We start from the raw sequence: 24,449 nt of genomic DNA, 5'->3' as shown, positions 1-24,449 counted from the left end.
AGCTCCCAGAGTTTTTTCTTCAATTTCTTTTAAACTTTTATTTCTTTCGGTATGCTGTTTGGGCAACAGCATACCTGCACCGTGGGAGTTAGGGGGGAGGGAGTGGGGATTACACCCTCAGGTGTTTCAACAGATCGTCGACAGGTGGGGATGCCCACAGATCGACATGATGGCGTATCGTCTCAACAAGAAGCTTCGCTGCTACTGCTCGTGAACCAGAGACTCTCAGGCGAGCGCAGTGGATGCGCTGACATCGCCTTGGCCTTACCAGCTGGTCTACCTATTTCCTCCGATTCAGTTGATCCCAAGGGTGCTCAAGCGGATCAGACATCTCGGAGTACAAGCAATCTTGATTGCACCGGATTGGCCCCGGAGAGCGTGGTACGCGGCTCTTCTGGACATGTCCATACACATGCCACTTATAGGCCCTACACACTGGCCGATCCGCCGCCAAGCTGCCCGACGGCGGATACGTCCGGCGGGCGACCCGGCGGCGGAGGGGCAGTGACGGGGGGGAGTGAAGTTTCTTCACTCCCCCCGTCACCCGGCTCCATTGAAGTGCAGGCAAATATGGACGAAATCGTCCATATTGGCCTGCATGTACAGCCGACGGGGGACCAGCCATGAACGAGCGCGGGGCCGCGCATCGTTCATCGCTGGAGCCACCACACTGCACGATATGAACGTTATCTCGTTCATTAATGAACGAGATCGTTCATATCGTGCAGTCATGTCGGCCAGTGCGTAGGGCTACTAAGAAGGGATTTTCTTCAGCAAGGACCGTTCGTCTACCCGGACTTACGGCAGCTCCGTTTGACGGCATGGAAGTTGAACGGAACATCCTAGCTCACAAAGGGCTTTCCAAAAAGGTCTTTGCCACTATGTTGCAAGCCGGAAAACCTGAAAGTCAAGACACTATTATCATATCTGGCGGAGATATGTCCCTTGGTGCGAGGAACGCACATATCCATCTGCAGAATTCCACTTGGGAAGATTCCTTTGTTTCCTACAGTCTGGGGTGGATAAAGGCTTATGTCTTGGATCCATTAAGGTCCAGATTTCTGCTCTTTCCGTCTTCTTCCAGAAGAAGTTGGCTATCCTGCCAGAAGTTAAGACCTTCTTGCAAGGGGTGCTTCACATACAACCTCCGTTTGTGCCATCTACGGCACCTTGAGATTTGGATGTGGTGTTACGATTTCTACAGTCCTCCTGGTTTGAACCTCTGATGACAGTAGAAGACAAATACCTCACGTGGACGACGGTGATGTTGCTGGCCTTATCGTGTAAAAGTCCATACTAGCAGCCGTTCCTGCAGGAGATGGTCTCTGCGTTTCACTTGAATCAGCCTCTTGTGATTCCGTCTAGTTCTGGCTCTTCTGCCCCTCCGGAGGCATTGAATGCTGTGCGAGCCTTGAAGATGTATGTCAAGAGGACTGCTTGGATCAGAAAGACGGATTCCTTGTTCGTGCTGTATGATGCGCAGAAAAAGGGTTGCCCTGCTTCAAAGCAGTCCATTGCTCATTGGATGATCGGTGGGCTCCTCCTGGGTGGCTGTCTGTGGAGTCTCGGCCTTGCAACTATGCCGAGTTGCTACCTCGTCGAGGAACACCACCTATGTGAAGTTCTACAAATTTGAAACCCTGGCCAAAGAGGATACCCAGTTTGGGCAGGCGGTGCTGCAGATGTCTCCGCCCGTTCCCGCCCGTTCTGGTAGCTTTGGGACATCCCCATTGTACTAATCTTTCCCCAATATCCCTTATGAATGCTAGAGAAAATAGGATTTTTAATACCTACCAGTAAATCCTTTTCTCGTAGTCCATAAGGGATATTGGGCGCCCGCCTCTGTGCGGTGACTTTCTGTAGGTTCTCTGTTGTGTTACCTGTTCAGCTGTTTCTGTTGCCAGCCGTTGCTGGCCCGGTTATGTTATGTTATGGTGTGCTGGTGTGTAAATCTCACCACACTTATTGTTTTCATGTTCCTTCTCTCAAGTATGTAATTTCTCCTTCGGGCACAGTTTACCTATACTGCCTGTGGGAGGGGGCATAGAGGGGAGGAGCCAGCACACCCAGTTGAAGAAATTTGAACTGCACTGGTTCCTTTGGACCCATCTATTCCCCATCGTACTAATCTGTCCCCAATATCCCTTATGGACTACGAGAAAAGCATTTACCGGTAGGTATTAAAATCCTATTTTGTTTGTTATAGAGGGAAAGTTACGGTACTCCTTTGCAAATGATCCCTGTGTCTTGTACTTTTCCCACTTACAGCAACTGTTCGTCCCAAAGATCCAGTGCTGAAGAACCAGCTCTCTGTATTTGGCGAGTATGTGGGAGAGATTCTACCCAAGTACGTTCAGCAGGTCCAGGTAAATTTGAGATTAAAAGTGCCCTATCCAGGTGCAGCAGCGTGACATCTATGTACATGTACATGATAATTGTTCATTAATAATGTCCAGTTATTTCAGTCAATTTGAAGTGTGTACTCTGCCCCTGAATGACCAGTCCTAGGGGTAGATTTACTAAAGCTGCGTGGTGGTGTTTCCTATAGCAACCAATCATATTCGATCTATCATTTAATAATAATAAATCTTTACCTACATCACTGCCAAGACTTCAGTTTATCCATTGTTCTTGGCTTCTTACCACTAGATGGCGTAATCACACTGTTACTCCCATACATCCCGTTCAGCTGCTCCAATCCTATAAACAGGAGAAACATTAGATTGTCAGCTTTTTTGCAGCTGTTGTATATTTGCAATAAGGTTTTATTTTACTGGGGAACTTCTCGCTCACTGAACTGACAGAATCATTGGAGCCCATCCGTTCTGGAGAAGCGAACACCTTTCTGCACTGGAAACTGTCACTGTCCCAGTGCTGACATGACCAAGTGGGAATAAATATCCTGCTCAGTGCATTGTCGATCAGCTTGATTGGATTGCATGAGCTTTATCGAACTATAACACATAGCCATTACCATTACCACCAGAAGACCGTTTCTCCGGAACTCGTCATGGAAACTCTATGGTTTTGGCCATTTGGGGGTGATTTGGTTAAGTGGCCATCTTTTCTATTTTTTTATGAGCGTTTCTGATAGGACTTATATTGCCGCAACGCCTCTGCCTGATTGACAAGCAGAGGCGTTCACAGGTCGGGAGGGGGAGTCACGGCAGTGTTAAAGTCGTGTTCGAACCATTTGCGGGGTGGGCCGCTCTGACCTGAATAAACTTGAACGTGTGGGGGTGGATTATAAAATAGTTAAATGGATAAGAACCTGGTTGCAGGATAGGAAACAGACAGTTATAGTCAATGGAGTGCAATCTATGGAGGGAAATGTTACCAGTGGAGTACCCCAGGGATCTGTACTCGGACCAGTTCTCTTTAATATCTTTGTTGGTGACATTGCAAATGGTATTGAAGGGAAGGTATGCCTTTTTGCAGATGATACAAAGATATGCAACAGGGTAGACACACCAGGAGGGGTAAAACAAATGATTGATGACCTAGCTAGGCTTGAAAAATGGTCAAGAACATGGCAACTACAGTTTAATGCTAAAAAATGCAAAATCATGCACTTGGGTCTCAAAAACCCAAAGGCTAAATATAGTATCAAGGGTACTATAATGGAAACTACTGAGGAGGAAAGGGATTTAGGAGTCACTATTTCAAGTGACTTGAAGGCAGGAAAGCAATGCAACAAAGCAATGAGAAAGGCAAGTCAGATGCTTGGTTGCATAGGAAGAGGAATCAGTAGCAGGAAAAAAGAAGTGATAATGCCACTGTATAGGTCATTGGTATGGCCCCATCTGGAATACTGTGTCCAGTTCTGGAGACCATATCTCCAGAAGGATATAAATACATTAGAGTGTACAAAGAAGGGCAACTAAAATGGTGCATGGCCTACATCACAAAACTTACCCGGAAAGGCTAAAAGATCTTAACATGTATTGTATGGAGGAGAGAAGGGAAAGGGGAGACATGATAGAAACTTTCAAATATACCAAAGGTTTTAACAAAGTTCAGGAGGGAAACATTTTTCAAAGGAAGAGAAGTATTAGAACTCGAGGACATACACTGAAACTGGAGGGGGGGAGGTTCAGGGGAAATTTAAGGAAAAATTATTTCACAGAAAGGGTAGTGGATAAGTGGAATAACCTCCCATCAGAGGTGGTAGAGGCTAAGACTGTAGAGCAATTTAAACATGCTTGGGATAGGCATATGGATATCCTTACAAAGAATTAAGGTTCAAAAAGGGTTGAGATTACCTAAAGGATAAAAAAAAATGGGCAGACTAGATGGGCCAAGTGGTTCTTATCTGCCGTCAAATTCTATGTTTCAAATTCTATGACCTGAAACATGGCGGGTAGCAGAGAGCTACCCTAAACATGCGAAAGCATCGCCGCCATGCGATGCTTTCACATGCTTGCGCGGATCCGGCATGCAGGGCGGATTTGCTTTGTGCTGGGCGTCCCCCCGCATGTCAGAGATATTGATCGTAGATTTGCGTTTTTTCGCACATCTACGATCAATGCTGAATTAGGCCCACCGTTCAGTAGCAGCTGCGATGGTTGTTGTTGTAGCCACTATTGCTAAATTATTAAAATATATAAAAATTGCGCCACCCCCTCCCCACCCACAAATGGCCACAGCTTATCAATCACGCTGCAGCTTTTAGGGCACTGCATGCGACAAAGCAGGATCCGTTCTGTACATTCCCAGTCTCCCCACCACCAGAGTTGTATGCGAACCACCGTATTTGCGTAACTCATACAGATTCAATGGATGAGAGGCCTGAATCAGGTTGTGACCACACAAATAGCACACACACATTCCATAGGTAAAGGTAAAACACATTCATCAGTATCACCCTGACCTTCCAACTTCCCAGTTGGACATCCCCAGACCTTTGCGAATAGTGGAAACCACATCACCCACCTTAAAGACAGTGTCCTGATATGCTCTTTTGAAGGCATTTTTACAGTCGGCAAGCTTGTCATCCGCACTGCCGGCTCACATGCCAACCCGCTGTGGAAATAGAACACAAATGGACACATGTAGTTTATTTAATGATCTCAGTTATTCCAGGCATAATATTCAGCTCAGTTATACGAGTGTCTGGAATAAATAAATATGTATGTAAATAGCTCTCCTTACATTGTCTTTTCTTTAGTAGCAAACAAGCCTCCCAACACTAAACCAGGACCAGCGCTAATTTCTGTAATTCATCTGCTTCTTGCTGCATTCTGTGTGGTGTTCTATGTCTGATAAATGGTGCATTTAATAGGTAACGTGCTATGGAGAATTGGAGATCATGATCCATCCGGATGGGGTCATACCAGTCATGACATTTCTCCGTGATCACACAAATGCCCAGTTTAAATCCTTGGCGGACCTGACTGCAGTTGATATCCCGACAAGGGAAAACCGCTTTGAGGTAAGTGCTGGAGTGACTCACTCTCCCCTGTATAATATGCACCACCTGTAGCAAAAGACAAAAACATCTGTCGTTAAAGGTAAACTTACTGCAGGATTACGATTGCAGTTTTATTTGTTTACATCAGGGTAGGGGTGGCCAATCATCAATTCCGTATTGATATTCCGAATAGATACAAAATTGGCTTGTGTCAATCATTTAGATATGCAGATTTACCGTCACAATGCGCAGTAGCAATTTCCTGTGGGGCTGAGGGTGGTAGGTAAGAGCTACTGTGAGGCACCTAAAAACATCTGTTGCATTTAGAATCAGTATGCATAATGTATCGTCCAGCATATATTGGGTGGAGAGTCGCATCAAATCATAACGGAAGTATTTATGTTTCAGAAACATTGGGAATAGATACCCATCCCTACTTCAGGGTGCCTTGTACATTTTATATATCATTACATATTTAAATAATAAAACATGGATTCCCTAATACTGTGGCTTGTGAGTCGTCTTCAGGGTGCTGGCTTTGTCCACACAGCGGGAGAGCACTATGAAATTTCTTTCAACGATTACTGGGCACCATTCAATTAAGCGCGTATGAATAGCTTCCGGTGCTATTCAATTCAGCGCCCTGTCATGTCTGGGAAGGGCGATGCTCGTGGACTAAACTGTGTTTTTCTCGAGAACCAGCATTCTGCCAGACGCAATGCTGTATCCACTGCATTAAGGGCAGAAATCAGCATTGTGCCAACGCTTTCTGTTCACACCCCTGTCGGGGGTCACAGCGCGCTGAATTAAATAGCAATGGGAGCTAATTCCTAGTGCTATTCAGTCCCCACTGAATTGAATCAAGCCCATTGATATCTAATGCAATGCTAGGAAATATGTAGATGACAGATACAAGGGAGCAATAGATCTGCATCTAACCAAGGCACATTATTCTGGTGTCCTCGCTCCCCGTACCCGGAGGGCTTCTACATTACTCGTCTTCCCAGGGCTCTGCTGGTTCTGTGAAGTAGTAGAGTAAGAATATTTGTATGCGTTGATTGCTGTGTATTTGCATTTGAAAATAATATGGGTAAAATAAAACAAAATATGGCTATGGTTCTTTGAGGACTCCAGGTAAAATGCAACAGCTGTGACTTCTGGGAGCCGGTGAGTTCCGGCGAGATCGTCACTATATTTAAAGCGGCAATTTGTTTAGGTGTACTGGGTTGGTTTTTTGCTTTAAAGTAATTGCCGCTGTTTAAATCTAGCGACTGTGTTTGGCGGAATTGTTCCGGCACCCACAAATCACATGCTAGTACATTTGGCCTTTTGGACGTGTTTGGCAATCCAGAATTTGATAAATGTGCTGTGTTCCCTTCTAACTAGGGCGGACGTCAGAGATCCTTTTTCCTTTCATTAGGCGTCTGATGCCTGTACGGGGGAGGCATAGATTTCCAAACACCTGCTGCCCTGTTCTGAATAGTTACACATTGTGCTTTTGCTAATCGTGGCTCTTGTGTAACGGAATGAGGACATTCTATGGCTTGTAGTATCATATTTTGATTTTTTTTTTTTCGACAACATTTCCCCCCCCCCCCCCCCAGATTGTTTACAACTTGCTGTCATTGCGCTATAACTCCAGGATCCGCGTGAAGACTTACGCAGATGAACTTACTGCGGTTGATTCACTTGTGTCCGTCCACCAAGCTGCAAACTGGTATGAGAGAGAGGTGAGTGTCTGGTTCACGTTGTTTCTCCTGTCTGATCTCCCTATCATCCGTATGCAGCAGGGCTGGTGTTCATCCTGTTCATTATAGTGCAGCTTCAGTGTAATTATTTCATACAGAGAGACAGAGATTTATCAACGCTTGGAGAGAGATAAAGTACCAACCAATCAGCTCCTGTCATTTATCAAACGCAGCCTGTAACATAGCAGAGTTGATTGGTTAGTACTTGATCTCACTCCAAGCTATGATAAGTCTCCCCCGTAATCATGGAGCAGCGTTCCCTACTACGGTCACTGCTTAACATTTTCATTGATTAATTTCTCCTTCATCCCCAACATTATTGCTACAGCAGCCTACCAGTTCACTAGGACCTGGTGACATTACATGACTGAATCTGAGTATTACATATGTAATTCAGTATATGGACATTCGGTGTAAAACGAGAGTCTGTTCTACCTCTTACTCCATTCTGTCTGCCCGATAGTAAATCTGTGCCTTGCCATGCTGGGAGATAGGACAGTAGGGTATAGATCTGTTCACTGTATACTTGGTAAACAGAAACTTTCCTCCACCCTGCAGTGACTGGAACTCACCCATTACGGACAACCTCAGGTGCCAGTAGTGTACCAGGGCATACGATCAGTAAAACAGACAAGTATTGGGAGCTGTGTCTCAGATATGGCTGTGGCACTTCTATATTAGGGGTTTTGTAGAAACCCAGCAAGATTATAGTGATATCACTGTTTTATCTAGAGATTTGTTGACTGGGTTGGGCCATGATCTAGGTTCCCCTGTGCCCAAACTCTAGTGACTGGCTAGTATTAGGCCACTATAACTAGTTATTTAACATTGTTAGGTTGTAAAGGCTCCCGCGTCTCATCCCCCTTCCCGCGTCCTACCACCTCGATGAACTCATCACCATCTCTCCTTACTCGTACCGACTATGTAAACTTTCTGGAGATTTTCCCAATATATAATGTTTTCCAGTATATTATTGATTCATTGCAACAGTGATGATATATTTCTTAAACATGTGCTTGCTCGTTAGGTTTGGGACATGTATGGAGTATTTTTTGCTAATCATCCGGATCTAAGAAGAATTCTCACAGATTACGGGTTTGAGGGGCATCCATTCCGGAAGGACTTCCCTCTCTCAGGCTATGTGGAGGTAAGTCCTCTTTAAGGAATATTAAACTGGTCATTCTTCCTATGAAAAAGATAATTGTTCTTAATGGGTAAAGTACGATATTTGGAAATACTGTAGTTTTTCATGATTTTGTAGGAATGATTATATTTGTAGATATTTAATTACCTTAACCTACCAAGCAACATGGCAGAATGAGCTGGTGCTTCTCCACATGTGAAGTGTGCTGCCACCTGGTGGCATAAAAGGCTTAAAGACTTGTATGGTCTCTAAAAAATATTCTATGAGCCAAACCCCTGTATTTATGGCAACTCTTATGTTAATAAATATAGTAATAATGTATAATTAATACCATATGCCCATATGTTTCTATAACAGATTTTATTATTATGATCAGGTGACAGTTGTAAACCTAGTGGTAGAGGATGTCAGGAGACATAAAGACAAACCCACGGAGCAGGATCCTGGGTAGACAATGTCTGGGAACAGGGAAGCAGACCCACGGGACAGGATACCGGTAGAGGGAATCTGGTAACAAGGAGAGGAATGCATGTGACAGGATCTGTCAGAGGGAATCCAGGGACAAGGAGAGGAGCGTATGGGACAGGATCTGGTAGAGGAAATCCAGGGACAAGGAGAGAAATGTATGGGACAGGATCCCGGTAGAGGGTAATCCAGGAACAATGAGAGGAACACATGGGACAGGATCCCAGTAGAAGGAATCCAGGGACAAGGAGAGGAACTCGTGGTACAGGATCTAGTAGTGTTGATTATAGCACCCTGCACCTAATCAGTGAGGAGGACGTATTTTAATTTTTAAAGGCAAAATTTTATATGTAATGTTTCACTACAGTAGCTGTAGCGACACATCAAGTCTAAAATTTTGCCACTTCAAAATAAAAAATATGCCCTCACTGATTAGGTGCAGGGTACTAGAATGAACACTAATCTGGTAGAGTGAATCCAGGGACAAGGAGAGCAACTCATGGGACAGGATCTGGCAGAGGAATCCAGTGACAAAAAGAAACACAAGGGACAGGATCTGGTACTGTGAATACAGGGACCAGGAGAGGAACGCATGGGACAGGATCTGGTGGAGGGAATCCTGGGACAAGGAGAGGAACACATGGGACAGGATCAGGACGAGTGAGTCCAGGTTACAACAAGAGGAGTGCATGGAACAGGATTTGTTAGAGGGAATCCAGGAACAAGTAGGGGAACCCATGGGGCAGGATCTGGTAGAGGGAATCCAGAAACAAGGAGAGGAACACTGGACAGAATCAGGGCGAGTGAAACCAGGTCACAAGGAGCGGAACGCACGTTTGTGACGTCAAAGCAGGAACTAAACAGACTGAAGTGATCGCAAGGAAGGAGTAGGTCTGCAGCCACTCTGAAACTGCATGAAAAAATTTCAGCACTGTTCTGCTAACCTTTTGTTCGCACTTCTGCTAAGCTAAGATACACTCCCAGAGGGCGGCAGCTTAGGATTTGCACTGCTGCTAAATGCAGCTAGCGAGCGAACAACTCGGAATGAGGGCCAATGTTAATAGTCTTCCCATTATGATGGTAATCACATCAGCCAGTACAAAGACCAGTGGGTACTCCTTTTCAGGTCCTGAGGCAGAAGTAATGCCACTTCAGTGGGGACTCCAGAGGAAGAATAAGCCCCTCCCTTCCCCCTCTCTGTCAATAGTGACAATGCTAAATTCCTTTGTCGTATAACAACCCTTTATGAAGCTAAGAACACTGTACGCTGTTTGCTTAAGAAGTACCGTAATGGTACGCTATTGGCGTAGCGATCGCTCAGCCGTAGGCGAGACGCTCAAGCGTCACGTTCGCTCACGGCCCAGTGATCACAGGACACGTTATTGGCTATGACTAGAGTAATGATTCGCTATGGCGTAGCTTACGCTCGAGACCACGAGGAGGTCACCAGCGGCGCAGACGCTCACAACGCTATACCTTAATGTTTAAACCTTATACCAAAGAAATACAAAGAATACCTTAATGTGAGTACAGGGTGTAAGTGCAACCTTGTGTAACCTGACTAACTACAAAGCTGCTTGAGCGTCACCGACGCTCAAGTGAACACTTAACACTATAGAAAACACACAGATACTGGTTTAGGTTCCAAAGCCTATTAACTGTATTATATCTAATATACTTGTAAAAGGGGATAACAGTACAAATGATACACTACAATATAACAGAGACTTCCTAACCACAGAACTAAAATACAAAAAGACAATACTACTCTGACCTAAATGAAATACAATACAATACTATAATACTATGGGAGATATAAGAGAAAAGAGGAGAGAGAGAGAGAGAGAGATAGAGAGAAATTGGCTCACAGAAAGACAATGATTACGGAGAGAAACTTACGCACAAGGGGAAACGATCGCATGCGCCTGGACATCCAGCACCCGATTTTCAGCAATGAGAACCGTTGAAGAGTGAGAGCTGGATGTGGTCGGCCTGCCTATTTATGCCCCACACACAATGCAATCTCATGGTCCTACAATCCCATTGTCCATTGGCCGAAGGAATTCGGCCCTGCATCATAACAAAAGGTCATAGGGTGATTCATACAGGTGGGCTGTGACGATTTCCAACAGCTCAGGTGGGTGGGAAACTGGGTTTCCCGCCGCATACCTGAGTATGTGTAAATAATAGAAATGGACATAAACTTCTTATGTCCATAACTATTCGCACGAGCGATTAATACGCTCCAAACCAACACCGGAATATTACTAATTAAATACTCTTCCGATGGGTACCAAACACTGCTGTATGATTCCTGTCAGACCCTTCGTACAATACAAAGAGGGATTCCTTTAACCAGGGACCTTCTATTTTAACCAAACTTTCAGAATCTATCAAAGGGACCATGATCTATAAACTACATTAATTGTGAACATTTGTAACGAATGAGTCGCACGCTACGACTACATAAACTCTACCGTAAATACGCATACCGCGCCTGCGAGTGCACGCTATTGCGGGTATGCGCCTCCACGGGAGAGCGTACGCACGCGCAGCGCGGACCAGTGTGCGGTGCAAATATGGCAACGTGCATTGAGACATTTTTCTGACTTTGACAGTCCACCCTTTGGCAGTCAATAATAACTGCCACAAAACATTTAAGGAGAAAAATGCAAGTCAGGGGTTAATTGATTTCCATGGTTGGGTAAGGGAGGAGAGAGGAGAAGGTGTGAAGAGGGTATGACCTAGTGAGATAGCAGAAGCATGTGTGTATGAATCCATGTTTGGGGGGTCATGTATCATCGTGCCGTACGTGTTGTAAATCAAGCTTCGAGGTATTGCGAAGTATACATTTGAATTCCTTCTTATCCTGTGGTACAGGTCTGTGGATGGGCTGTCAAACTTTACCGAGCTCATTTCGGCTGTGGTTGTAACAAAATGGGGGAGCACATTTTAGTTGATGATACATGAATGGGGGAGGTATGTGGTTGCTGATATCTGTGCCTGTATTCCCTATCGACTATGTGTGTCATTACCTGAGGGTTGTAGAGATGAAGATAAAGAACACTTATGGAAAATGCAATGATATTCTGTGTCAGGTAAATGTACATCTGTCGTCGAAGTTTTGTTCGGTATCAGTTGAAAGTCGTCTTCTTTGCGCTGTTTTGCTCCTTAGGCATGAGCAACAAGCTTTGTCAGTGCCATCAGATTTACAAAAAATGTTGGGCTAGCGTGAGTTTAAAAATACTAGGGAAACTGGGGATCCATGGCAAAGTTCATCAAGTGTCCATATCATAGGTTGTCAAAACTTCATCTTTGGTGCTTGTCTGTTGTCTGTATAGCGTCTCGTCAACTTCCTCGTCCAAGGGGGTCTTTGTATCTTGGAGAAAAGCAGAAAAACAGGTGAAAGAAACGGACCTTATAATCGCATTTTCATCACATCATGGTTTCTATCATTGGGTCATAAATCAAATCCAGGTTAATTACAGTTTCCTCACTCCTCAGGCTCATCACTTTTGTACTTTGTTTGCACCTCATTAAAGCCTGCCCGCATCTAAATATCAATCCAATCGATATAACGACACCCAAGATACATAGTAGAAACTTTCCAACATCCATTATGACTCCTTGAGCCCAGTCTCCCAAACCGGAGAACCAATTTCGCGGGTTCAACCATGACACCCAACCAGTCAGCTCATTATCTACAGCAGCAAGGGTGAGATTGTGTTTTCGACGAAATTCCCACTTCAATTGGAGAATATCGTCCATCTTTTGGTCTATGACCTCTACCGGATCCTCGGTGCTATTTGTGATATACGTGCAACACTTTATGCCGTACTGTGTTGCCAATGTAACACAATATCCGCCTGTTACTGCTGTAAGATAATTAAGAACCATCCTATGCTGAACTAGTTCTGTTTTGTAAGCTTGAAGTTCTCTTCCAGTGTATCTAAACGTGTCATCATACATTTCAGTGATATTATCTAACAAATTGGCGAGTGCGGAAATGTATCTATAATTCATCACTCCTCGAGCGGTACGAGTGAAATCTAACGCTACCAGAACCTGAATCCCGGTGGATTCATGGATAAGATCAGAGGCCGGATGCTCTAACCTTTCTGACAGTTGTCTTTTAACTCGGTGCTCGTAATGAGTGTGAGTATAAGGAGCTTGGGCACCACGGTGTATGTCCTTCATTTAGTCATGTGTAACAGTCATCACTTCAGGCAATACTTTTCCAATATAACACAATCCTTCAGAGTTTGGGGCAAGCCACTTGTACGCCTTTCTCCCGCATATGAAATATGCGTCATCGGGGAGAACATATGGGACGGAGAAGGACATGACCATGTTACAAACCTTCCAGGTGAAATCTCCTGACCCTAATTCTTCCATCTGCTTAAGGCACGTATCAGTTTGTACGATATGTGCACAGTATCCTGGTGATACTTCTCCAACTCTCGTAATCCTATTTCCTAAGGTATACCTATACCGGAAAGATTTTCCTCTACTGGCTATGTGGCGTACAAGCTCTGTATCTGTAGGCATTCTATCTGCTCTATGCGAAAAGGTCATGGTTTGGTTGCTCCATGACACTTCCCAATTTCCCGGCTTTCGGGGATTGGAGATGTTAAAACATAATAGGGACCTATCCACATGGTATTGGTGGAGCTTCAAACTAGGAGGGCTGGAGATATTAAACCTCCGGTCCACCGGTCTCCCACCACTTAGCTCAAGTACCTCCCCTAACGTTAAAGGAAATGGTACTAGCCCTGATTTACTATGACCCTGAGGTACTTGAGAGCATACCCAACAATCTGTTTTATTTAACACACTACCCACTAAGGAGTGATAGTCACTCAATGGATGCCGGTCCATATGGACATTAAAACTGGACTGGCATTTCTTTATGCATCCATCCTCTACCAGATTGTCACAGAGCCTACAGATACAATTTTCTTTTTGAACTAACAATCCTTCACAATTGTTTACAAATAACATGGTTGTTAGATCGTGCCCGGTACTCGCCTTTGCTTGGTGATTGGGTTGCTATTGGAAATTTACACCTCCGTCTCAGTCATCAGGACCTTTCTGGATCCTTTCTCGACCTCACTGGTACTCTCGCCGGAACAGACTGCTCTGGTCAACATCATGGTTAACATCAAAATCCGGATCACAGTCTCTTGGGGCAAGTCCATCTTTGAGGAGGAAATAGAGAAGAATGAGAAGGGGGAAAAAGAAATTTTAAGGGAGAGGGGCTGGGAAGTGGAGAAAAACAATAAAAGGGAGAAGGGAGTCGACAACTGCTTTCGGTCTTCAAGGCTCAGGTGCCGCCTCAGTCCTCCTGGAACAGACACTCCAGTGATACAACCTCTACCGTCTGTTCCTTATCACGGGACTTCTCTGGATCGGCAACCTTTTTGCAGTGGGATGAATGGACCCAAGTCTCTCTCTCAGCAACCTTCAATGCTGTGGTGCTAGTCAATAAGACCTGGTATGGTCCTTCCCATCTATCAATAAGACAACCTGAGCGTAGAAAATTTCGTATCATTACATAATCCCCAGGTTCAATGTCATGACAATTACTATCTGGTAAATCAGGAATCACCAACTTCAGATTATCATTTTGATTCCTCAACTGTTTACTCATGTTAATCAAGTATTTTACAGTTACTTCATTGTTACATTTCAAATCATCCTGAGGGTTAATCATGACATGCGGTTGTCGACCAAACAGAATTTCAAAAGGGGACAGGTTAAGAGGGGACCTGGGAGTGGTTCTGATGCTATACAAAACAATGGGTAAAGCTTCTGGCCACGTCAATCCTGTCTCTGCCATTACTTTACTCAATTTATTTTTAATAGTGCTGTTCACTCTTTCGACCTTCGCACTCGCCTGTGGACGGTACGGAGTGTGCAGCTTACTATCAATTCCCATCAACTTACACATTCCTTGAAAGACATCACCTGTAAAATGGGTACCCCTATCACTTTCAATGATTCTAGGGATACCATATCTACATACAAATTCCTGCACAATTTTCTTAGCTGTAAACATAGCGGTATTTGTAGCTGCTGGAAAAGCTTCGACCCAATTCGAGAAAACATCTATACAGACAAGTACATATTTCAAATTTCTACATGGGGGTAATTGAATGAAGTCAATTTGTATTACCTGGAAAGGGCCGCCGGCAGGTGGGATATGGGATGGTTCTGTAGGTATTGCTTTTCCAATATTCTTTCTCAGACAGGTAAGGCATGACATTGCTCTTTTACCCGCATGAGAGGAGAATCCTGGGGCGCACCAGTATGCTCTTACCAATTTGCACATCCCCTCCTTGCCTAGATGAGTCAGCCCGTGAGCTGCTTCAGCCAGACATGGAAGGTATGCCCTGGGGGCCACCGGTTTACCATGTCCATCCGTCCAGAGCCCTGAGGACTCCTGGCCATATCCCTTTGCCTTCCAGACTGCTCTTTCCTGTGTGGAACACAAATTCTGCATCTCACACAACTTCTGTGAGTTGATGGTATTAAATACCATCAGTTGTGTGGTGTCTGTCTGTGTGGGGGTAGCAGCTGCAAGCTTTGCGGCTTCGTCTGCTCGGCTGTTACCAAGGGATACTGGGTCTTGGCTATATGTATGTGCTTTACATTTGATAACAGCCACTCTATCGGGTTCCTGTATCGCTGTTAGAAGCCTTTTTATGTGAGCTGCATGCGCTATCGGTGTACCAGCTGCCGTCATGAAATTTCTGAGACGCCATAGCGCTCCGAAGTCATGTACTACCCCGAACGCGTATCTAGAATCGGTGTAGATATTGGCAGACTTACCCTTAGCCAATTCACATGCTCTGGTTAGGGCGACCAGTTCAGCAACCTGGGCTGAGTGAGGTGGGCCTAGCGGTTCCGCTTCTATGGTGTCTTGGTCATCTACGACTGCGTATCCAGTATCGCGCTACCGTATCTAGCTGAGCGCTGTAGTATGCAATTGGCCTGCTGGCATCACCGTGTTTTTGTGTTAGTACACCTGCTGCGCACCCAGCACTTTCTGTTCCGTATAGTTCAAAGGGTTTCCCATAGTCTGGCATACCTTGTGCTGGTGCCTGCGTTAGACACTGTTTGAGTCTCTCAAATGCTGTTTCGGATTCGTCTGTATGCGAAATCCGATCAGGTTTGTTTGAGGAGACCATTTCCTGCAAAGGTAGCGCCAATATGGAAAACCCTGGGATCCAATTACGGCAATACCCACACATTCCTAAAAACGTCCTGATCTGTTGCTGGGTTTGTGGCAGTGTCATGTCTCTAATGGCTTGGATTCTATCAGCGGTCAGGTGTCTCAGTCCTTGTGTTAGACAGTGTCCCAAATATTTTACCTTAGCTTGGCATAATTGCAACTTGTCTTTGGAAACCTTGTGACCTGTGTCTGAAAGATGAAACAGGAGCTGTTTCGTATCCTTCAGGGAAGCTTCCAATGAATCAGAACACAGTAGTAGATCATCCACGTACTGTATCAACACTGATCCACTCTCCGGTTGGAAAGACTGTAAACAATCATGCAAAGCCTGAGAAAATATACTTGGACTGTCTATGAAACCTTGGGGTAACCGAGTCCACGTGTATTGGACTCCTCTGTATGTGAATGCAAACAAATATTGGCTGTCAGGGTGCAGAGGTACCGAAAAGAAAGCGGAGCAGAGGTCAATAACAGTGAAAAATTTGGCAGTGGGAGGAATTTGCATTAGGATGACAGCTGGATTAGGCACTACGGGGAACTGACTCTCAACTATTTTGTTAATCCCCCTTAGATCCTGCACTAGCCTGTAACCCCTCCCCCCACTCTTTTTAACAGGGAAGATGGGACTATTTGCTGTGCTGGACGTTCTTACTAGAATGCCCTGTTGTAGCAAGCGCTCTATTACGGGAAAAACTCCTAGCTCCACCTCTGGCTTCAGAGGATACTGTGGGATTTTTTGGAGCTATCCTACCATCTTTTACTTGCACAACTACTGGAGCTACGTTTGCCATTAATCCAGTGTCCTGTCCATCTTTTGTCCAAAGCGACTCTGGTATCTGAGATGTCATCTCTTCTACTTGGGATGGATTCCTATTTGTCATAATGGAATGTGACATTAATTTTGATGGGGAGTCTAGCATGTCTCGTACTTCCTGAGCGTGATTCTCAGGAATGTCCAAGAATACACCTTCAGGAGTACAATAAATGACGCAACCCATTTTACATAGTAAGTCTCTTCCCAGGAGATTAGTTGGTGCAGATGCAGCCAGCAAAAAGGAATGCTTGGTATGCAAAGGCCCTATTGTAATCTCGGCTGGTTTGCTAACAGGGTAGTGCTGGACTACTCCTGTTACTCCCATGGCTGGAATTGTCCTACCAGTGGTTCTCATGCCCACTGTCGAATTTATCACTGACTTGGCCGCCCCTGTGTCTACAAGAAAGTTTAACGTTTTACCAGCCACATTGATTGCAATCTCTGGTTCGCTTCCAAGACTGGCAATCAACTTAACTGGCTGCAGATTACAGGTATGGCCATACCCCTATTGGGTATGCTGACCTCCCTGAATCCCATTGGCAGCAACTACTTGTGGGGGAGTTAGCTGGGAACTACCAGAGGCATGCCAATCTCTGTTCGGGGGATATCTTTTTGTTTCCCCTGTATGTGGCTCAAAACTCCGCCTCTGTGGACCCTGCTCCCAATGTCGTGTGTTGTGTTGTTGTCTAGGGGGTTGAAAAGATCTTTGTACATTCTTTGTTCTACATTCTCGTGCATAGTGTCCCGGTCTGTTACAAGAAAAACATGTTATTACACTTGCCTTACCCACAGGATTCGGTGGTACATACGCAGGCTGCCTTGTGGTCAGCGCCTGTATACTTACGGACATCAACTTATCACTTTGCGACTCTCTGTGCCTAGTGATGTTTCTGTCGTGATCAATAGCAGCCTCTCTCAAGCCGGACACTGACAGACCTCGCCAGCATGGTTGCGTGGTCTGAACCCTAGTCTTTAATGTTTCCTTTAAACCATCCATCAGTACAGATACTGCTACTTCCCGATGGTTTGGGTTGGTCTTTATGTCTTCTATACCCGTGTACTTTGCCATTTCTAATAGTGCCCGGTGAAAATATTCTATTGCCGTTTCGGACTCCTTTTGCTTAATGGAAAATATTTTATTCCATTTAACAACGGCTGGGAAATACTCTTTTAGCTGTAAATTTATCCTTTTTACATTATCCTTGTTGTACACGTCTGTAAGCGGTACATCTTTATCCAATGCACAATCAGCTAAAAATTGAGTTGCGTCAACATTGGAAGGTAAACAAGCTCTTAGCAGTATCTGCCAATCCTTGTTGTTGGGTTCTACAGTGTTACCTAGATCCCTGATGTATTTTTGGCTAGCAACTAAATCCTTCCTGGGGTCAGGAAATTCGGACACTATTGTTCTTAATTCCATTCGGGAAAATGGAGTGTACATGGCAATGTTCCTTATGGGAGTGGCTCCAGACACATCTGTTTTTCCATTGGGAACTGCTATTACCCTTACAGGAGCAATTCTAACAGCCTCTTCCTGTGTAGATTCTACTGCTTGTTGTGGTACAATTGTTTCAGTGTAGTGCATGGTGCCGTACTTACCCGTTGACACGACCTCACCTATCCCTCCGCTAGGGGCTTTCACTAATCTCGTGGGTGTCGCTGTGCCTACTGTGGTCTCTGCTATGGTGGCTGCAAGAGAGAGAGCTGAAATTGTTGCTGAATCGTCTTCTTGATCACACTCCTGAGGAAGGTTCAAAACAGGGTACATCTTGCACGGGTTAATACTTGCATGAGTTATTTGGTTAACGTCATTAACATTTACAGGGTTACTAAGAGTTTGTGTTTTACAACCCAGTGCGTTTCTCTCCGCAATCAACTTCTCTCCTGCAATGTATGGTGGAGGAGGAGCTGTGGCAATCAACTTCCTGACTGCCCCAGATCCTGCCGCCAGAGCCAAACCTCTCTGTATCTCACCTTCCTGGTGCCATAACTGTAAACAATCATGATGTTGAATTCGTCTCTTTGTTGATTTTACGAGACATATCCTCCTCCTTAAATTTTGTAACACTTCTGGACTGAAGCTACCTATTCTTGGGAATTTGTCCCTGTCTTGTACAGTCATTCTCTCCCATTCATCACATAAAACCTCTGTGTGTCTACCGTATTTTTCACACATTACATATCGTGCCGACCCAACTGGTCGGTTCTCTGAATCAACCCGAACCGAGGTTGATCGCCCCCTACCTGAACAAATGGCCCCCATAATCTGCAGGCGTTGCTTATTCCTCCTTGGATCTTTATCTCAAGGTTTTCAGCGAACCCTTACAAACAAACCAAGATGTCCTTGGGCAGGCCGGCGGTGGTGGTTTATCAAGTACCCCACTTACTTCTCGCCCACGTTGGCCAGTACTGCAATCACTGTAACCAGAGCTGCTGTACCCAACCTAGGGCCCCTGTGAACCTTTATTTACTGGGGCGCGTTCCCCAGCAAGTATCGGTTGTTGGATAGTTCCTGAGTGACCAGCGAACTTCCCTTCCAAAAATAAAAAATTACACAAATCACGTCAGAATGTACAAATAGCGTTTGTGACCACTTTACTCTAATGGTATTAGGTCAGATTACTAACTACTGCACACAATTACGTGCGGTCCAATCGTTCAGTACACGAGCACTACTTGTCATGTACTGAAAGATCAATGGAATCGATGTTTCCGGCCGCGATTCCTTCAGCAAGAGCTTGTATGGCCTATATGGGTTCTGCACCAACACCCCAGGCGTTGTGCCACTGGACTTTTATAGCGGACCTCTTTGTCTATTTTACCTGTTACCTTATGACCTCCTGGTCTGTTACCTTATGACCTCCTGGTCTTGTTACCTTATGACCTCCTGGTCTTGTTACCTTATGGTCCGCTATACTCTAATGCTCAAATATTATTTAACCAGGGATGCCTCCCTAGCCACCGTATATGTCACTTACACGTATGTCCCTTGACGAGTACCCGGCTTTCCTTTTGGTTCCACCTTAAAGTTATATAAACTTTTGTATACAAAACACACTCACTCAACACATGTACACTTTTGTTTCTATATCTATTTCTGCGCAGAAATTGTCTTTAGGCCAAAAGTGTTACCAATTAGGAGCAGGATCTGTTAAACTAAATTTCAGATTTTTCCAAAAATAGATTTGCGTTATTTACCGCGTCGCGTTATCTACCGCTGTGCGTTAATTATTGCCTTTGCGTTACTTCACTTTATCACAGCTTGAGCTACGTGGGCGTAACCGGACGCTACGTTGCGTAATGAACGCTGCGTGCGTCTGCCTTTGGATTGCGTACGCTAGTCTTTGTTAGCGACACGTGTACGCAATATAAAGATCCACCGTAACACAATTTCTATTTTTATCAATGTAAATGATCCCTGATCATCTACCGCAATCCACACTGACTGCCTTGTATCTCAGACAAACCGTGTGTTTGTTCTATACTTTAACTATTACCTTTATTATGAAATAACAGCAAATCTCTTTTTAGCACTTTCTATCAACTATAAAAAATTGGCAAACGGGAATAGTGATATACGAAAATGAAACAGAAAATGCAGATATATGTATGCGTGCGTGTATACGCAAGACAGAAGAGAAATAAACAGTTTTAAAAGACACAAGCGTTTTGTTCTTACTTCCGGTTCCCGGATTCCTTCAGCACTCTTTATCTAAGCGAAGCAGACGCTTATCCCGTCAGCACTGTGAGACAACCTCCCACCCTTTGCTGGAGGGATAATGTCTGCTGATCTACCTAGTGCAGATATGAGAAGGATAGGACGAGTCCCCAATTGACAATGCTAAATTCCTTTGTCGTATAACAACCCTTTATGAAGCTAAGAACACTGTACGCTGTTTGCTTAAGAAGTACCGTAATGGTACGCTATTGGCGTAGCGATCGCTCAGCCGTAGGCGAGACGCTCAAGCGTCACGTTCGCTCACGGCCCAGTGATCACAGGACACGTTATTGGCTATGACTAGAGTAATGATTCGCTATGGCGTAGCTTACGCTCGAGACCACGAGGAGGTCACCAGCGGCGCAGACGCTCACAACGCTATACCTTAATGTTTAAACCTTATACCAAAGAAATACAAAGAATACCTTAATGTGAGTACAGGGTGTAAGTGCAACCTTGTGTAACCTGACTAACTACAAAGCTGCTTGAGCGTCACCGACGCTCAAGTGAACACTTAACACTATAGAAAACACACAGATACTGGTTTAGGTTCCAAAGCCTATTAACTGTATTATATCTAATATACTTGTAAAAGGGGATAACAGTACAAATGATACACTACAATATAACAGAGACTTCCTAACCACAGAACTAAAATACAAAAAGACAATACTACTCTGACCTAAATGAAATACAATACAATACTATAATACTATGGGAGATATAAGAGAAAAGAGGAGAGAGAGGGAGAGAGATAGAGAGATAGAGAGAAATTGGCTCACAGAAAGACAATGATTACGGAGAGAAACTTACGCACAAGGGGAAACGATCGCATGCGCCTGGACATCCAGCACCCGATTTTCAGCAATGAGAACCGTTGAAGAGTGAGAGCTGGATGTGGTCGGCCTGCCTATTTATGCCCCACACACAATGCAATCTCATGGTCCTACAATCCCATTGTCCATTGGCCGAAGGAATTCGGCCCTGCATCATAACAAAAGGTCATAGGGTGATTCATACAGGTGGGCTGTGACGATTTCCAACAGCTCAGGTGGGTGGGAAACTGGGTTTCCCGCCGCATACCTGAGTATGTGTAAATAATAGAAATGGACATAAACTTCTTATGTCCATAACTATTCGCACGAGCGATTAATACGCTCCAAACCAACACCGGAATATTACTAATTAAATACTCTTCCGATGGGTACCAAACACTGCTGTATGATTCCTGTCAGACCCTTCGTACAATACAAAGAGGGATTCCTTTAACCAGGGACCTTCTATTTTAACCAAACTTTCAGAATCTATCAAAGGGACCATGATCTATAAACTACATTAATTGTGAACATTTGTAACGAATGAGTCGCACGCTACGACTACATAAACTCTACCGTAAATACGCATACCGCGCCTGCGAGTGCACGCTATTGCGGGTATGCGCCTCCACGGGAGAGCGTACGCACGCGCAGCGCGGACCAGTGTGCGGTGCAAATATGGCAACGTGCATTGAGACATTTTTCTGACTTTGACAATAGAATACCCCCAACCTCCAGTGGCGATGATACCTTTTGCTGAATTAAACAAGTGAAGGAGAAGGAGGAGATTTGTTCTGTACATGTGTAGAATGAATATCCTCTGAAATCACCTGGGCACGGAGCAGCAGACACTGGGGCAGATGTATTAACCTGGAGAAGGCATAAGGAAGTGATAAACCAGTGATATGTGCAAGGTGATAACGCACCAGCCAATCAGCTCCTAACTGTTAATTTACATATGGGAGCTGATTGGCTGGTGTGTTTATCATCTTGCACTTAACACTGGTTTATCACTTCCTTATGCCTTCTCCAGGTTAATACATCTGCCCCACTGTCTTATGGCATACTGCCCAGCCTGTATGCGATTAAATAATTATATGGGGAATTCACTTTTGTTCTTGATCTGACAAAGTCCATTACAGTCTGTGCTAACCCATCTGATCCCAAGAAAAAAAACATGCTTATGAATAGGGTTGATTGGGTTCAGATTTACTCGGATCTCAAAAACTGCACCTTATTGGCTGTCTGCTCTCACGTGTTTTGGATGGCCAATAAGATAAATCCGAATTTGCACTAGTTTGGCAAAAAGAGATCCAAGTAAATTTGAACCCGCTCCTCTCTACTTATAAACCCCCCAATGTAAATTGCCACCGTGCAGCTTTGTATAAAAAAAGAGACTCCCATTGGTTATCATGTTTTTGAAGAACCATTCTAGGACTTGCCATTCTAAATAGCTGGAGAGTAACATGTTGCTATGTAACTGCAGTTTTCTGTGTATCTTAGGTATCCTTTGGCTGCTAACTTGTGAAACTGTAAGACCCAGCAAAGTACTTGCAGCTATGAAATAGAATCTGGATAGTAGATTACATGTGTTTTTTGTAACCCTATTTATTTTTTATTTAGACAGCCTTTGACCGCCAAGCTGCTGTAGAACTAGAAGACCAAGCTTACTTTAACCGCTTATGCTCTATATAATACTGTTAAGCAATCTGTGACTCGTATTCCAACAACATTTGAGCCACTGGTTGCTTACTTCTACATTATACCCCCTTCCTGTACTGTCTGTTATCACTGTCCTTATGTAACAGAAGATAATGTCATTGGCTTCGGCAAGTTGTATTAGCTCTATTCTCTTTCAGATAGTGCACTTCAATTATACCTTGTCTGGGTAGGTGGGAGGGATACTGAGCAAACAGAGACAGTATGAGGGGTCCGGCTGTGCAGGGCAGTAGAGAGCCTGGACGGGCCCAGGTCTTTTTCAGGAGGTGTGGCCTAATTGTGGGAGGTGTTGCAGCAAAAATAGCACTTTAAGCACCTCACTGAACACACTGCAGTGCTGGGCTGAGGAGAAGATCTGCAGCTGCTGCTGCCGGGTAAGGGCACCCCCTGGGAACCTACACTTCCATTTTATCAGACTTGTTCTTTTGCGTGAGCATGTAGTACGGATGGTGTAATGGTTAGCATTACTGCCTCACAGCACTGAGGTCATGGGTTCGATTCCCACCATGGCCCTAACTGTGTGGAGTTTATATATTCTCCCCGTACTTGTGTGTGTTTCCTCCGGGTACTCTGGTTTCCTCCCACAATCCAAAAATATACTGGTAAGTTAATTGGCTCCCAAAAAAATTAACCCTAGCATGAATGTGTGTATATGTGATATGGAATATAGATTGTAAGCTCCACTGGGACAGGGACTGATGTGAATGGCCAAATATTCTTTGAATGTAAGCTCTCACGAGCAGGGCCCTCTTCCCTCATGTGCTTATCCTTTCTTACTTTAATAATCTTCAACTGCACCAAATCCAGCAGTCTTCCAGTGTCATCTGCTGATGTAACTATGTTTATTTACCCTGTACTTGTCCTATACTGTCATCAACTGTAAGTTGCTGTTTTCCTGTTTGATTATTCATGTACTCTGTAATTGGGCGCTGCGGAAGCCTTGTGGCGCCATATAAATAAAGGATGATGATAATGATATTCTCTGTAAAGCGCTGTGGAATACATGTGTGCTATATAAATAACTGATAAGAAATAAATAACATGTAACTGTAGATACATGCAGTGTGCCTCTTGTGCTCGTTGTTCTTGGAGATAATTACATGCAGTGTCCTCTCATCTCCCAGGTGCGTTATGATGATGAAGTGAAACGCGTTGTGGCAGAACCAGTGCAGCTGGCACAGGAATTCAGAAAATTTGATTTGAGCAGCCCGTGGGAGACCTTCCCAGCTTACCGGGAGGAGCCAGCGAGTCCAAAGCTGGAGTCAGGAGACACCAAGAAAGAGACAAAGTAGAGGCAGCATAGGATGTGCCGTTCTGTGTTCTTGTAGGCAGCCTGTAAAACCTATTTATGTACATAAAATAAACACCTACTGTAAACATCA

General features: G+C 44.5%; 1 protein-coding gene across 1 annotated transcript in view; it reads left to right on the top strand.

Moving 5' to 3' along the window:
• Positions 1-24,449, top strand: part of NDUFS3 (NADH:ubiquinone oxidoreductase core subunit S3) — a 27,422-nt gene extending 2,973 nt beyond the window's left edge. Inside the window, exons 3-7 of the mRNA XM_063944566.1 lie at positions 2,269-2,366; positions 5,282-5,431; positions 7,015-7,140; positions 8,186-8,305; positions 24,192-24,449. Coding sequence (XP_063800636.1) covers positions 2,269-2,366; positions 5,282-5,431; positions 7,015-7,140; positions 8,186-8,305; positions 24,192-24,359 — 662 coding nt within the window. The 3' untranslated portion in view covers positions 24,360-24,449. The remainder of the gene's footprint in view (positions 1-2,268; positions 2,367-5,281; positions 5,432-7,014; positions 7,141-8,185; positions 8,306-24,191) is intronic.

Source organism: Pseudophryne corroboree, chromosome 11 (genome assembly GCF_028390025.1).
Source record: "Pseudophryne corroboree isolate aPseCor3 chromosome 11, aPseCor3.hap2, whole genome shotgun sequence".
NCBI lineage: Eukaryota > Metazoa > Chordata > Amphibia > Anura > Myobatrachidae > Pseudophryne > Pseudophryne corroboree.
The sequence above is the reverse complement of the archived record's forward strand: the minus strand, read 5'-3'. Positions and strand labels throughout refer to the sequence as shown.